Source organism: Cucurbita moschata, unplaced genomic scaffold, assembly GCF_002738365.1.
Source record: "Cucurbita moschata cultivar Rifu unplaced genomic scaffold, Cmos_1.0 Cmo_Scf00024, whole genome shotgun sequence".
NCBI classification, from domain to species: Eukaryota; Viridiplantae; Streptophyta; class Magnoliopsida; order Cucurbitales; family Cucurbitaceae; genus Cucurbita; species Cucurbita moschata.
Window position 1 is genome coordinate 3,019,033 of NW_019268540.1, and position 14,792 is coordinate 3,033,824.

Sequence of the window (14,792 nt, forward strand, 5' to 3'; positions counted from 1 at the left end):
TTAATTTTTTACTGATTTACAAAAATTAGTTTACACTATTTTTATCTATTAAAATTAATCTAAAATATTTAAATTAAAATGTACCATCCATAAATATAAAAATTAATATTATGTTTTGAAATCTATATCAAATATTAATGATTATATATAGATTTTATTTTATATAATTCAATAAAAAAAGCTTGCTTAAAATATTTTAACCAATCAAATTATGCCACATCATAAATTTTAAAATATTTGTGATTTATCTAAATTAAAATTAAAACATTTTAATCGAGCTTATAGTGTTTAAATCAATAATGCATGGACATTGGGACCCACATAAAATGTTGAATTTTGTTTATTAATTTTTTAAAAAAAGTAAAATTTCGCTTTTTCTATATTTTATTTATTTATTTATTTAAAATTCACAGAGGTTAATGGTAAGATAATTAATAAGGAACAGGTGCAGTCATAATTCAATAGGGACAGAGAGAGAGAGAGAGATGAAGAGCGCGCCAATAAAACGTCTGTCCCTCTAATCACTCTCTCCCTTCACTCTTCCGCCGTCGTTCATCTCCCGTCGCCATTGCCGTCGCAGCTTCTGGTAGTGTTCTTACTTCAGCCGTGAAACTCATCATCCTCTGTAATCCGAACATTTTTTTTCTTCTATTTTTCAGTTTCTGTTCTTGCATTTGTTCTTGCATTTCTAAAACTTCATCTCTCTCTCTACTCTTTAAAAAGTATGGTGTTAATACTTCTAGGAGTCATCATTTCCATCTTGTAACTTGTTTTTTTTTTGTTTTTTTTTTTTCTGTAAACGAATGGCGCGATTTTTTTGGTTGAAGTTGTGCGTTTTGGACTTTTATTCACTCAAAAACGAAAGAGAAACTTGTGTGATTAGTACATGAATTTTTTACTGTTGAAGCATCGATCTGCCTTGGATTTCTTTCACTTTTTTTTGTTTCTTTCCGTTTGAAGTGGAATTATAATTGAGGATCAGAGTTCATTAGGTTTGATTGTTGGTTTTATTTTGTATAATTTTGCTTCTGACCTACTCTTACTTCGATTTTCATCTTCATTCTCTGTTTGCAACTTTTTTTCTCGGCTTTTACACACGCCTTTACGCTTTGATTTCTTTGTTCCTCTGTTTCACATTTATTCCTCGCCGGTAACCTCTCACCTTCTTCGCCCAAACTGCTACTGAATGCTGATGCAACTTTTTGATCCTTCATTTTCGTGTTTGTGAATGAGTGATCTTAGTGCTGCTTTCTCTGTTTTTCCTCTGTTTGGTTGCTGAGAAATTGAGTGAGAATCCACTCCTCTAATTTTATATTTTATTCTTTTATCTGTTCCAGATACCAGATACCGTTGCACGAGGAATTTAGTTTCGTCCCTTCTTTTTTTTTTTTTTTTCTCTCTGAGCAAAAAAATATTAGGTTGATTGTATCTACTCTTGGAATAATTGCTTAAAACGCCTGCATAAATAAGTTTTTGTGTCTGATGAATCATAAATAAGTTCTTGTTTCTGATGAATGAACATGATATGCGGTTGAATAGACTATATGGGCTTTCCTTCCTCTAAAATGCTGAAATGCATTTGAACACTCCTTTTGTTTCTGTTTTTTTCAATGTCACTTAATAAACCCTCTTTTTTTTTTCTCGGTAGTGGCGTACAATCTTTTTGTAGAGGCCATTCTTGATGAAACTTCACTCTTGATTTAAAAATGTGAGATATTTTTGCAACCATTTTGACCATTTGTCTTCATTGTTACAGCATTGAAGGCGTAATCGTGTAGCACAATGTCAGATTTAGAGGTTCCTTTGCGTCCAAAGAGGAAGAAGGTCTGGGTGGACTACTTTGTGAAATTCCGATGGATTTTAGTTATTTTTGTTGTCCTTCCTATATCATTCTGCCTATACTTCTTCACATATCTTGGAGATGTCAGATCTGCCTGGAAGTCCTACAAGAAACGCCAAAAGGAACATGATGAAAATGTCGAGAAAGTTGTAAAGCGCCTTAAACAGAGGAACCCAGCAAAGGATGGACTTGTTTGCACAGCTCGAAAACCATGGATTGCTGTCGGAATGCGAAATGTCGACTATAAAAGAGCACGCCATTTTGAGGTTGATTTATCAGCTTTTAGGAACATTTTGGATATTGACCAAGAGAAAATGATTGCCAAAGTTGAGCCCCTTGTGAACATGGGACAAATCAGTAGAGCCACTGTTCCACTCAATCTTTCTCTTGCTGTAGTTGCTGAACTTGATGATCTTACTGTTGGAGGACTCATCAATGGCTATGGAATTGAAGGAAGCTCCCATCTCTATGGCTTGTTCTCGGACACTGTTGTTGCTTACGAGGTTGTTCTAGCTGATGGCCAGGTTGTTAGAGCTACTAAAGATAATGAGTACTCAGATCTTTTCTATGCGATCCCATGGTCCCAAGGAACAATTGGCCTTCTTGTTGCTGCTGAGATTAAGCTTATACCAATTAAGGAGTATATGAAAGTTACATATAAACCTTTTAGAGGGACTTTAAGAGAGATTGGACAAGCTTATATGGATTCTCTTGCACCTAGAGATGGAGATCAAGATAACCCAGAAAAGGTTCCTGACTTTGTTGAAACTATGATTTACACTCCTTCTGAAGCTGTTGTCATGACAGGTAGATATGCCTCCAAAGTAGAGGCCAAGAGAAAGGGAAATGTGATCAATCAAATTGGATGGTGGTTCAAACCGTGGTTCTATCAGCATGCATCTACAGCACTCAAGAAAGGGGAGTTTGTGGAGTATATTCCTACAAGGGATTATTATCATAGGCACACAAGGTCTTTGTATTGGGAGGGTAAGCTTATTCTTCCATTTGCAGATCAATGGTGGTTCAGATTTTTATTTGGATGGATGATGCCTCCCAAAGTTTCTCTGCTCAAAGCTACTCAAGGTGAAGCTATCAGGAATTATTATCATGAAATGCATGTTATTCAAGATATGCTTGTTCCTCTTTACAAGGTTCCGGATGCTTTGGAGTGGGCTCATCGTGAGTTGGAGGTACTGCTCTTCATCTTATACATTCATAGTTATCATTGAACTTCAAAGTTATCCAATACCATCAAATGCTCAACTTTGTGTTTTGAAATACAAATCCCTTGTCACAAATCTAATAGGATAAAATCCATAAAATTCTAAAAAAATATCTAACACGTTAGAGATCTATGAAACACAAAATTGACTTGTGATATAAGGGATAAAATTGATTTGTATTTTTACTAGAGGTGGTTATAGGCAAGTGGCTGATGAGTCTATCTGAAGTGGATTTCAATTGAAGATGCAGATTTGGTTAACAACAGCAATTTGTTGGTGTGGTCTTGCACAGGTTTACCCCGTTTGGCTCTGCCCACACAGACTCTTCAAACTTCCAGTCAAAACCATGATATATCCCGAACCAGGATTCGAGTTACATCGTCGACAAGGAGACACGCATTACGCTCAAATGTACACAGATGTCGGGCTGTACTATGCACCAGGCCCTATCCTGAGGGGTGAAGTTTTCGATGGCGCCGAAGCTGTTCGTAGAATGGAGAAATGGCTTCTGGAAAACCATGGATTCCAAGCTCTATATGCAGTTTCAGAACTGAATGAGAAGGATTTCTGGAGGATGTTTGACGCAGAACACTATGAGCAATGCAGGAAGAAGTATGGCGCTGTAGGAACATTTATGACAGTGTATTACAAGTCCAAGAAAGGTCGGAAAACTGAGAAGGAAGTGAAGGAAGCTGAACAAGCTCATCTTGAAACCACTTATGCTGAACTGGAACAACCCAATTAAATCAACTTCCAGCTTGAAATATCTGGTGGGTTTTCTTATTTAATCCTCTTTTATTTTCCTGTTGACATTTCTTTTTTTCTTTTTTAGAATTTTGAATGATGCTTTTGTAGTTTTTTTTCATGTCTGATCTGATCTGAGTTGCCTGTCTGACCCGCCTAGGTTGATTTTAAATTTGAAAATTGTTGTAGTTTGAACAGCCGAACTTGATGGATTATCATCAGAGTTTGTCTTTGATGCTTTGTTTTATGAAATAGATGAGATGTTGATGAGGTGATTAGTGTTTGATGAAGATTTGTAATAAAAATGCTGGTCTTCATGGATATGTTAGGAAAGGAATTTATGGATGGATACCTTAGAAATTTAAAAAGCTTGAAATAAATGAAGTATTAAGGCTGTGGAGATTTGATAAATCTTTATAGGTACAATTGAGAGAAAAAAATGGTCTCCCACTTGAATGACCATTTTTAGCTAAAGTTTGGGACAAATTAAGAGTCGGATCTGATCCGAGGAAAATTCAACAACCAACAATGACCACCAAAAATTGCTATTAGAATATTTGGTGTAAATTTTTTTTATTTATAATCAAGTAGTAATAAATGGAAAGAGAAGTCTAATATCTAAATAATTTGTCTATAATAAATTATAATTTAGTATTAAATATCCTTAACAACTAAATCCCTCTCACCGTTGTCTTCCAGCTTCAGCAGTTGGATTATCATTGCTTCATCTACGTTAGTCAGGAGTTGAGTAACTCACAATCGATCATGTCTGTCTTGTAACGGTACGACATATCGTCTCAATAAATATATAGAAAAAGAAAGTTTGTAATTCGTTTTCTTTGAGAGTTGATAAAAATCATGAATTCTAAATATCAAAATTTTGAGTTAAGATTCTCAACTCTCATTTCTAGTCTATAATAAACAATAGTATAAATTGTATTTTCATTTTATTTTATCATTTATATATATATATAGTAAATCACGTGAGGTTAAATCAACTAAAAAGTATATCACATCATTATTTAATTAATAATATTAAGAATAGAAAACAAAGAAACATAATTTAAGCTCAATGGTTTACTTGAAAAGCTGGAACCATTTAATAATTTAAGCTCATGATTTGGTATCCCTTTAATTTTGAATTATAGATTTTGAAAAATAAAATCTTAATAAGCTTCACTCTCTAGGGTCTAGAAACTTTTAAAAGTAGAGTCGTACAACTTATATGTTAATAAAATTAAAAAATAAAATTAATAAAATAGACAGATCTATTAAATTAAACTTCTAATCTTTAAAAAAAAAATATATGCATTTCGAAGATGCAATTTTTTTCGTAGAACAAGATATTTGGAGTTTGTTGCAAGAAAAAATACAATCTTTTATTGGTCAATGGTTCAAATTATAGTTTATTAAGTGAAATTTGGTGCAAGAGGTAAATATATATATAAAAACTTCAGAATTGGACAGAATATACCGCAAATATTTTTCTGTAAAACAAATTGAATAATAATTACGGTAATTATAGTGTAATAAAATTTTAATTTGAACTTTAGTAAATATAGATAATAAACTAAAAAATTAACTACGCTTAGCTTCTTTAACATTTAAAATTCAATCAAATATCAAAATTTCAGTCCATTAATAATTCAAAATTTCCCAGACAATACAACTTCAATCGAATAGTGAACATAGATAAATTGGTCTCTCGAACAAATTATTCATAGTGCAGATATATGGGTCTTAACAAATTGAGTTAGGCTCGAGAGGTAATTTCAACTACACGATAAACCGATTTGAAATGGGTCTCTCAAACGAACCCAAACCACTAACAAGTTAAAATGCTTACTACGATCGATGAATATACGAAGTTTGAACTTACGTAACGAAATCATGGTTAAAAGAAATAAATAAGTTAATTAAAAATAAGAAGAAATTCTGGTTTTCTATAGAACTATGTTACAGGAAGAAAACTTGGGAAACAATGAAAGCTAAGATTCTGAACAACTGATGAAGCCTATCTCTCTCTATTGGATTCAAAAAAGGATGGGAAGTGTTCCCGTTAGGAATATAAAGTGAGCGTTCTTTATTCCTCTTCTATTTCCTTCCTACTTTAATAAAATGTGTTACCTTAGTTTCCAAACCCGAAGGGCGATTTCCTCCGGCTACCGCCTTCCCCATACTGCTCGTTCCATTTTCTTAATTCATTCATGCTTGTGGCGTCGAAGGCAACCGATGGTCCGACCTGTTCGTATCAGAACAGAGTGTTTTTATGTTATTGCAGAGAGCAGAAGCTATTAAAGAGATAGATAATACATGCACATTAAGAACTTTAAGAGATGGAATCAAGAAAGGATTGGGGGCTGTTGAAAATCTGAAAATGGATTTTTTATTTCATGAAACTCATGTTCCTAATTACTCTTAAATTAGTTTATGGAAGGCAAGAGAATAGAGTAACAATGACATCAGTTGGGCAATGATTTTAGCCGAAAAACGAGTTGCTTATACACCACCATGTCAGGTGTAGTGTGCGATCCCAACACTGGTCCTAAAGGGGGGTGGACTCTGAGATCCCACATCGATTAAAGAGGGGAACGAGTGTCAGCGAGGACACTAGGCCCCGAAGAGGGGTGGATTTTGAGATCCCACATCAGTTAGAGAGGGGAACAAGGAGATTCACGCAAAACTATCTCATTAAAATTCATGAAATGCTGGAAACCTGCTTCAATCAAATAGAGATTTGAAGAAACTTTTAAATGGTTGAATTCTGAGTATATACCTTGGCTTTTGACTGAATAAAGTCATCAAGATTAAGCGGCCTCAATGGAGTAGCATTGTCACTTTGGGCACCCTGAAGTGCAAGTACGAGACAAACTCAATACAGCAATTTGTAAAAACCAAGGCATCAAAACCAACGCCAATCTTGAGAGTTGAAGAAACCCAAATCGAGTAAATTAGTATAGCAGCAAGCATAAAGAAGCATAGGATTTACCCGATTTTCTTCTTCTAAAAGTTCTTGGACAGGTCTATAAGCTGCAGCAATACAAAGATTCTGCAAAATTAAAAGAATAACGTTTAGCGACGTTTGGTAATTTCAAGTTTTCGATTAACAACCCGGTTTCTTTTAACGCTATAGTATCAGTGTTACCTTCAAATCACTGCCAGAGTACCCCTCTGTTGCATTTGCAAGTTCATCAAACTGGAAATCAGGAACTACATTTTCTTGTGCAAGAAATATTTTAAGAATCTTCATACGATTTGCAGCATCTGGTAGGTCTACGTATATCCTAATGAATAACAAGCAATTAAATTGACATATCGATTGCAGTCCTCCCAATTCAGTTGTCCCTTACCGATGAACATCAAAGCATACCTTCTGGGTAGTCTTCGAATGACGGCGTCATCCAGGTCAAATGGTCGATTTGTTGCACCAAGGATAAGAATTCGTTGGCTGTCCTTTGTCCGCAACCCGTCCCATGCTGCCATAAACTCGTTTCTCATTCTTCTCGTAGCTTCATGCTCAAAAGCACCGCCACGAGCACCAAGTAAACTGTCAACCTGGAATAACAAATTGGGGAACATTTGACTCAAAAAAAGAAGTGGAAATAAAGTCAAGTGCCAAGTTGAATCACGCTTGAAACAGAACACGAAAAATGCAAAACCAAAAAAAGAAAGCTGAAATATAAAATTTGATTTTCTATATAATATTCCAAATAAAGCACATATCTATATTGCTATAACTCACCTCATCAACAAAAATAATGACAGGAGCTAGTTTACTGGCAAAGGAGAAAAGGGCCTTTGTAAGCTTTTCAGCATCACCAAACCACTGTTTGCAGAACAAGAAAAACCCAGTGATATTCAGAGAACATAACACAATTTAGAACAGCCTCCTCCAAAAAATTAACAGTCATGTAGATCTCACAGGCAATGTTTCCATGGCGCCATTCGTGTGTTATTCCAACCGGTTTTTCTCAAACAGGACAACCTTAAATCCACACAAATATATCTATCTCTAGTATCCTAAGCTTACCTTAGATGTAAGTGTTGATCCGGTTATACTGATGAAGTTTGCACCTGCTTCAGTAGCAAGTGCCTTGGCAAGAAGAGTTTTCCCAGTTCCAGGAGGCCCAAAAAGTAATATTCCTTTACAAGGCTGATAAATTTTTTATAAAGTTAAAAGACTTGACTCTCCATATAATAACTTCTATTTTGAAATGTATATCAAACAGAGACAGGAGAAAAGCCACATACCCGCAACAAATTCCCACGAGAGAAAAGTTCGGGCCTTCTCATTGGAAGAATTACTAGTTCATAAAGTGCTTTTTTCACATCTTCAAGGGCACCTATATCTTCAAACTTCACACCAATCTCACCAGATGGCACCACGGCTGAAACGAAGTTGCTCTCATACTCGTCCTTTGCAAGGTTCTGTAGCATGTAAATTAATATGTAAAGAAATCTAAAATGTGTTCCACAATCAACTTTCTAAATAGTTGGCAGCATACCTTCAAACCTTGAGAGGGTTTAAAAGAAGTTGTTTCTTGATCCTTTAACCTCGTGATTGCTATCTCGAGGCTTTGCAAAAGAAACAATAGTAATTAGACCATAGTGTTGCACACCCATCAAAATCTTAATCTATGCATAAAAAAGTAGAATTAACCTTTCACGTGGCAGCTGTAAGTGATCCCCTTTTATGCTTGGAAGCTGGCAAGACGATAGGTAATGATTCTTAGCCCACCCAACAACCTTTTCAGCACCTGCTATCATCAAAATGTCCGAGCTTGATCTCAAGCCATCAAGATATAAAAATGCAATAAATGAACAAATATGAAAGAACTATTAACTCAAACCAATCAAAATATCCTAATGTGAATTTGTTAATATCAAATACTTCCAGTTCTACATATAAACATTTGGAATTCTAAATGCAATGTAGAAACCGAGAAAAACGAATTACTCTTCCATGTACCAATTTATTAGTGATCCTCACCTAATCATACGCCAAAACCTTGTAAACCACAACCTAAAATTTGCAACAGATGAAGAGATGACCGATTGCTAGAATGTAAAAGAAGTTTGAAGGTAGAATGTAAAGCGATGCGGTGTTTCTATTCCACAATACTCCAATATCAGAGGATATGATTATGGTGATCTGTTTAGAATGCAGGAAATTGAAATTTTAATTAGAGCTGTATCTTACTCTTTTTGGTCAATATTACTCCATCAGTTATTACATGCAACAGATCCAAACAAGACAGCTCATTTTCCTCGAGAACCTGCAACATAATTTTATTTGCAAGTCAAATTGGACAATTAGGAGTATGGAACATATTAATCTCGATCTTCTAGAAACAAAAATATCAGTGAAGGAAATTGCCTAGAAGTAACTTGCACCATTAAAGGCCATGCATTTCCCACCTTATGTAATTCATTTAAATTACTCCGAGAAATGACAATTCTTCTGTCCTCTTCGAGTTGTTTATTAAATGTTCTAAGGACTTCTTCTTCCTGTACGAAGAATGAAAGAGAGGTTACATGAAAGCCACTGAAAAAATAAAGATCAATAAAAACAACTTGCATGGAAAAGCAATTTTCTTTTATCTTCAAGGTTTTTAATTTCCAAAAATAATGTTGATCTGCCAGGTAAATTATTTGAGTCACAAAAAGACTGTCCTTAATATTCAAGAACAACTTACAGACAAGCACTAATGTCAGGTCAAAATTGCATAAATGCCACAAGTTAAGGCCATAATTAAATTATCTACGATTATTATTTCTCTGTTAACTCCACATCATAGAAAGAAATCACAGATGAGCCCTCATATTCAACTTTTTAAGTAACACATCGAGCAGTTAAAAAAACTACGAAAGAATTAAATCTAAATAGCAAGACAAAGGGGAGATATAAAGTGCTCTTATTTATTATAAAGAAAAAGTACGAAACAAGGACATTGAAAAATATTACAATTCCAGTTACCTTGGGAGGATGCAAACACAAAACATTAGTGAAGAGCTTATATATGTTGTCATCTTCAGACCTCTTTGTTGTCTTAAGCCCCTCCGTAAGACGTTTCAACGATAGTGGCTGAAAAATATAAGTATGTAGCAATAAATCAGCATAGGAAGTTTTTTTTTTAAAAAAAAAAGAAAAAATTAAAAACTTGATAACCAACCAAGCAACACCAAAAAAACAAAAAAGTGAAACATCAACAAGTATAAAGACATTACCAACTTGGCAATGCGTCCAATATTTGGAAGTATCATAGTCTGGGGGGGAAAAAAGAAGAAAATAGGTAAGTGTTGCTTTCAGAAGTAGACAGTCTAGGTACTTCGGTAAGAACCCAGAGCTTACAAGTTTTTCTTTCTCCTTTGAGCCCGATTCAATTTTATTCTGTCCGCAAATCAAAACCACAGGACCCGAAATTTTGTCAAAGGTTTCCTCCATCTTCTGAATAAACTCCCCACGGTTGGCCTTGGAAACTGCCCGAGACAACCATTGAGAAGAGTCTGGAAAATAGACAATAATAGGTTGCATTGAATTAACAACCTGCGAAAAAGCAAGCAAATAGCAAATAATAAGTAAATGTCATATAACATTGAATTAACAACCTGCGAAAAAGCAAGAAAATAGCAAATAATAAGTAAATGTCATATCAAGGCACAATAAGATCATTCTTCTCATTGTTGCCCGTTCCATTTTTATGCCTTCTACCTATAAGTGATTATCAAGAAAGATCCATGCAAATAAGAAATTTGGAGCTTATCCAAAGATTTGTACCTCAGTTAGAACCTCCATTGCAATAATACAATCTTCGGACTGAGTATCAAGATCATGCTCAATTTCCTTAGCTGTGGAAGAGAGTAAATATTGTCATTTTCTTTAACACCCAAAGAGTCTGAGATTCAAAATAGTGCAATTAATCATTATTACAAAACCATTTTATCTAAAAAAAAAAAATGAAATTACCATGTATCCAATAGATTGGAGGTTTTGATGCGGATTCGGAGGATGTCTCATCTTTGTCTCCATCTGGTTTTACATCATGCATATCCAAAATCACAGCAACACGATCTCCATCAACCTCGTAGACTTCCCCACGTTGACCATTTGATAAAGGCCTACAAACACATGAAACATGCTTTCAAATCACAACAACGTTGATTTCATCCAAGTGCTGAAAGAAACCATACACTTCTATATTTTTCTTTGCTTCTAATCAGTATCATCGATTAGTTGAACACAAAAGAAAGAAGTCATATAGTAATGTTAGAAGAAGGTGGAGGCCAAAAACATCAAACTACTCATAAGCAATTTCCATGAGCAAAATAACATTCTCTAGTACTTGAACCAACTAGAAAACGTAGCTGATACTGAAAAGACCACATAATACTGTGATAACTTATTTAATATGAAGAAGGTAATAATGAAAATGACAAGGCGGCTGCTACAACTTGCTAGAAAAAGTAAAATAACAATAAATTAAAAACCTCAAGAAATGAAAGCATAAAGTAACCGTGCAACAAAACCAGCAAAGTATATAAAAAAGTCAGAACACAATTGCAAATAATCCCAATTATCTAGAAAGAGATTAAGAAAGGGGAATCATAACCAAAACCATTAGCCTGAGCACTCCAGAGGAGAATAGAAAACAAACAAGATCCCGAACATCCACAGAAGACCTACCCACTATTAAACATCCTCTACTCCCTCAAGCCATAGCTCCTAAATGGTAACCACAAAGTATTTATCTATGAAAACCTTCACTTGTCCTTGGATAAATGACCATAAAGCATATGGAGGAAAAAACCAGTTACTATGCTTTGGGAAAGCCACCTAACGGTTGGAAGAGGTGCACGTTGGACCAAAACTTGGCCAAAAAAGAGCACGGAAGAAACAAGTAGCAAGCATTGAAGGACTTACATTTTGAATAGTTTCACTCATATTCATCAATGAATATTCAAACAATTAATAAAAACTTTGGTTGTTTAAAGAAACTTACTTGCCAAAGGAATCTGCGCAGAAGCATAGACAATAATAATCTTCCTTAGCAGAAAGATATAAAAGGAAGACTAGTTAGCCCAAACAAGACCAAACTAAAAAGATTCTACCATCTAATGTCACTACAGAACCTTAGCCTGACTATTCCCAGCATAGGGAACAATACTGCTACTCCTCTATTTCCAGTTTGCTAGAACAAATTTTTACCCAAAAAAAAAAAAAGGCCATTCATCTCCGAGATTTGGTCTGATTGAAAATCAGAAAATTTTTAAATAAGAACAGGCTTAAAAAAAGGAAAGAGTACTTCTGTCATCTGCACCATAGTTGGAAATAAAGGGATGCTTATCTGTCAACTATATCCTTGAAATGAGAAGTCTCCTAGTTCAAGTCAAACAAGAAACAACTTCGCAACTAATCAATAATCATTAAGGTATCTCCTCACAGCCGACTCCCACAGCCAAGTTTCTAGCTCCTTGTAACAGAAGACTCACTCATAATTGGGAGAAAATATACACTTTTCCTTGCTTAGATCGAAGAACATATATACTATAACCAAGTATTCATTTGTACAAAAAGATACATCAAAACTCTGTGCATTTTTATCTAAGAAAAGAGTGCCCAAGCCCAACTTACGCACACATCAACTAATTCTAAAGAAAATTAGTTTGACCTAACAACATGTGGAAGAAAATTGGTTTGACCTAACAACATGTGGTATAGACAGATTATACGTTTATTTACATCCTAGATGATGATGACCACCAAGGACCAAAAATATCACCTTGAAAAGAATCTAGGTTTGCTATTTGTCCCTTGACATTGAACCAACCCATGGTAGTTACAATAACTTCTTTGAAAAAACAAACAAACAAAAAAAAAAATTAAAAGCCCCTTCATACAAAAAATAATAATAAATAAAAATAACTTATCCAATTCTTGTGAATGAATTCAAGGAATGGAGCGAAAAAAATGAATAAAAGTGAAGGTTTTGGAAAAACCTAATTGTTTACACATATTACACTCCTCTAAATAAAGAGCCAATTAACTATAAAATCAAAACACTACTTCCAAAAGGCACTTCTAAAATTTCTTTTTATTTAACATTCCAACCAATTTTTACGTTTTACATGATAAAGGAATACAATATGAAAACGAGAAAAATAACTGGACACGGAAATTAAGACCAACACTGAATGCCTGTTTTGAACTACTCAAAAGAGTGCACCATTTTCTATAAGGGGGTGATTATTCGCATTTCAATCATTTTGAATAGGACCTCACTGTACAACAATGAGTAAAAATTCTATCCTGAACTACAAAATAAAGGTTACAATGTCAGATTTAGTGAACCTATTAAGATAATCATGGCAGATGCATAAAATAGAAATAAAAAATGAGGAAACTTCAGAATTCTATACATACGGTGACTTACCAACTCACCTGCCACGAATAATGGTATAAGCAATTTTTTGACCTTCGGATGTTGATATCTTCCCCAATGTGATCCTGTGATGCATTTTATTTCTCAAAATCAGGTTCCAAGTTCACATAGGGGAGGAGATCAGCAACTGGGCTTCAGAAGCTAGACCGATTTATAGAACTCCCAATAGAATGCTTTTAAGTTGTTCAAATCATCAAGATTGAACCAACAAGCATTCCAGTACTATGGCTATCTAAACCTAGATCTTAGCTATTTATCGAAGCCCCATGAAACCAAATCACATAAATTTAAGAACTATATTCCACACAGAAAAGGCACAAGCATAAACATTTCTGATAAGAGGCACAAGAAATTTCTACTGACAAACATTTCGGAGGAAAAAATAAGAAACTAAGCATATGAACAGTGAATATAATAAACATGCATAATGATACAGGTTTTTGGGGAGGAATTGAAGTTCATAGAGACAATTACACATAATACAAAAACAAACTGCGATTCTCTCTTTCTTTCTTTTCTTTTTTCTTTTTTTTGATAACATACGATGGAACTTTTATAAAACACAAGGAACGCTGGTGTAGATATAGGGAAGAATAATAAAACCAAACTGTAAGGACTAGGGAAATTATAACGGGCGTCTCCAATTGGTTAAAAAATAAATAAATAAAGAAGTGTAAATAACAATGGGAACCGTCCAACAACAATCATAAGAACTGAGTCCAAATCCAAACTTCGCTCTGCTCTCTGCTTGAGAAATAAAAGAACCCTCCGATACCTATCTTCTAAATCTCCAAAACAAAGCTAGAAGGTCCCATCAATGTCCTATGCATCTCACTGTCTCAACTTCAGAATAATAAAGAATAATATCCTTCAAATCATCAAAATGGTGCCAAAAACAAAGTTAGAAGGTCACCTCTTATCAGCTTCAACATGTATAGAAGGCCCAACATACTTCACTCGATCACCTGGGGTAGAATATAAAAGGTTAAGCAAAAAGAAAAAAAAAATGAATCCTACAGGAGATGAATGCAATAGAATCAATTTTCTACTTACTAAAAAAATTTTATGACCAAGTTTACAACCAAGAATTTATTGATTATTAAGCAAACTACAACAGCACCAAAGTAATTCCTAAAGAAATATTCACCATGGAATACAAACTCCCATGATCTCATCACCACAGAAAACATTGTGATCTCATGAAGAAAAATGCAAATTATGCATGCATAAAAACACATACATGCACATACAAATGTATATACAAGAACACAGAGCACATTTAGAGGAAAAGCTAACAGAAATTTGATTGTGTTGATTGGGACAGAAAGTTCAGGTAACAGATTCTAAGACTGAAAAAAGAATCTACAGCTCTCTTACCTTTCCTTAGTGGTCTGTTTAACTTAACAGAAGTTTCACTAGGCTCGGATTGTGATGACTCAGCCGAATCGTCGGAATCTCCATTGACTCTCTGCCACAAAGTTAAACAACAATCAGAAAATCTGAAAGAAAAAAAAAAAAAAAAAAAAAAAAAAAAAAAAAAAAAAA

The 14,792-nt window shown here is 34.4% G+C and overlaps 2 protein-coding genes across 6 annotated transcripts in view; one reads left to right on the forward strand and one right to left on the reverse strand.

The window, feature by feature from the left end:
• Positions 1 to 431: 431 nt before the first annotated feature.
• Positions 432 to 4,097, forward strand: LOC111460987 (delta(24)-sterol reductase-like). 4 transcript variants are annotated; one of them, XM_023104396.1, is made up of 3 exons: positions 432 to 586; positions 1,757 to 3,030; positions 3,356 to 3,808. In XM_023104396.1, the coding sequence occupies exons 2-3, from the start codon at positions 1,783 to 1,785 to the stop codon at positions 3,806 to 3,808; spliced, it is 1,701 nt and encodes a 566-aa protein (XP_022960164.1). In that variant the 5' UTR covers positions 432 to 586; positions 1,757 to 1,782. The 4 variants fall into 4 exon arrangements, with proteins under 4 accessions (XP_022960164.1, XP_022960165.1, XP_022960166.1 ...); XM_023104397.1 differs by lacking the exon at positions 432 to 586 and adding an exon at positions 1,045 to 1,150; XM_023104398.1 differs by lacking the exon at positions 432 to 586 and adding an exon at positions 1,158 to 1,287.
• A 1,502-nt stretch (positions 4,098 to 5,599) lies between these two features.
• LOC111460906 overlaps positions 5,600 to 14,792 on the reverse strand; it is an 11,980-nt gene continuing 2,787 nt past the window's right edge. The window contains exons 6-25 of one of the 2 annotated variants that reach the window (XM_023104266.1): positions 14,625 to 14,715; positions 14,161 to 14,212; positions 13,247 to 13,312; positions 10,775 to 10,926; positions 10,586 to 10,656; positions 10,160 to 10,354; positions 10,036 to 10,074; positions 9,785 to 9,892; positions 9,226 to 9,315; positions 9,008 to 9,083; positions 8,468 to 8,564; positions 8,313 to 8,382; positions 8,059 to 8,235; positions 7,838 to 7,960; positions 7,550 to 7,633; positions 7,178 to 7,362; positions 6,953 to 7,091; positions 6,797 to 6,856; positions 6,584 to 6,655; positions 5,600 to 6,049 (exon numbers count right to left, since the gene is read on the reverse strand). In XM_023104266.1, the coding sequence (XP_022960034.1) occupies positions 5,936 to 6,049; positions 6,584 to 6,655; positions 6,797 to 6,856; positions 6,953 to 7,091; positions 7,178 to 7,362; positions 7,550 to 7,633; positions 7,838 to 7,960; positions 8,059 to 8,235; positions 8,313 to 8,382; positions 8,468 to 8,564; positions 9,008 to 9,083; positions 9,226 to 9,315; positions 9,785 to 9,892; positions 10,036 to 10,074; positions 10,160 to 10,354; positions 10,586 to 10,656; positions 10,775 to 10,926; positions 13,247 to 13,312; positions 14,161 to 14,212; positions 14,625 to 14,715 (2,061 nt within the window). In that variant the 3' untranslated portion in view covers positions 5,600 to 5,935. The remainder of the gene's footprint in view (positions 6,050 to 6,583; positions 6,656 to 6,796; positions 6,857 to 6,952; positions 7,092 to 7,177; positions 7,363 to 7,549; positions 7,634 to 7,837; positions 7,961 to 8,058; positions 8,236 to 8,312; positions 8,383 to 8,467; positions 8,565 to 9,007; positions 9,084 to 9,225; positions 9,316 to 9,784; positions 9,893 to 10,035; positions 10,075 to 10,159; positions 10,355 to 10,585; positions 10,657 to 10,774; positions 10,927 to 13,246; positions 13,313 to 14,160; positions 14,213 to 14,624; positions 14,716 to 14,792) is intronic. The other variant, XM_023104267.1, reaches the window with a different exon arrangement.

Coding starts and splice junctions, on each gene's coding strand:
- LOC111460987 (XM_023104396.1), top strand. CDS start 1,783: ATGTCAGATTTAGAGGTTCCTTTGCGTCCAAAGAGGAAGAAGGTCTGG. Junction 3,031..3,355: donor GGGCTCATCGTGAGTTGGAG/GTACTGCTCTTC, acceptor GGTCTTGCACAG/GTTTACCCCGTTTGGCTCTG.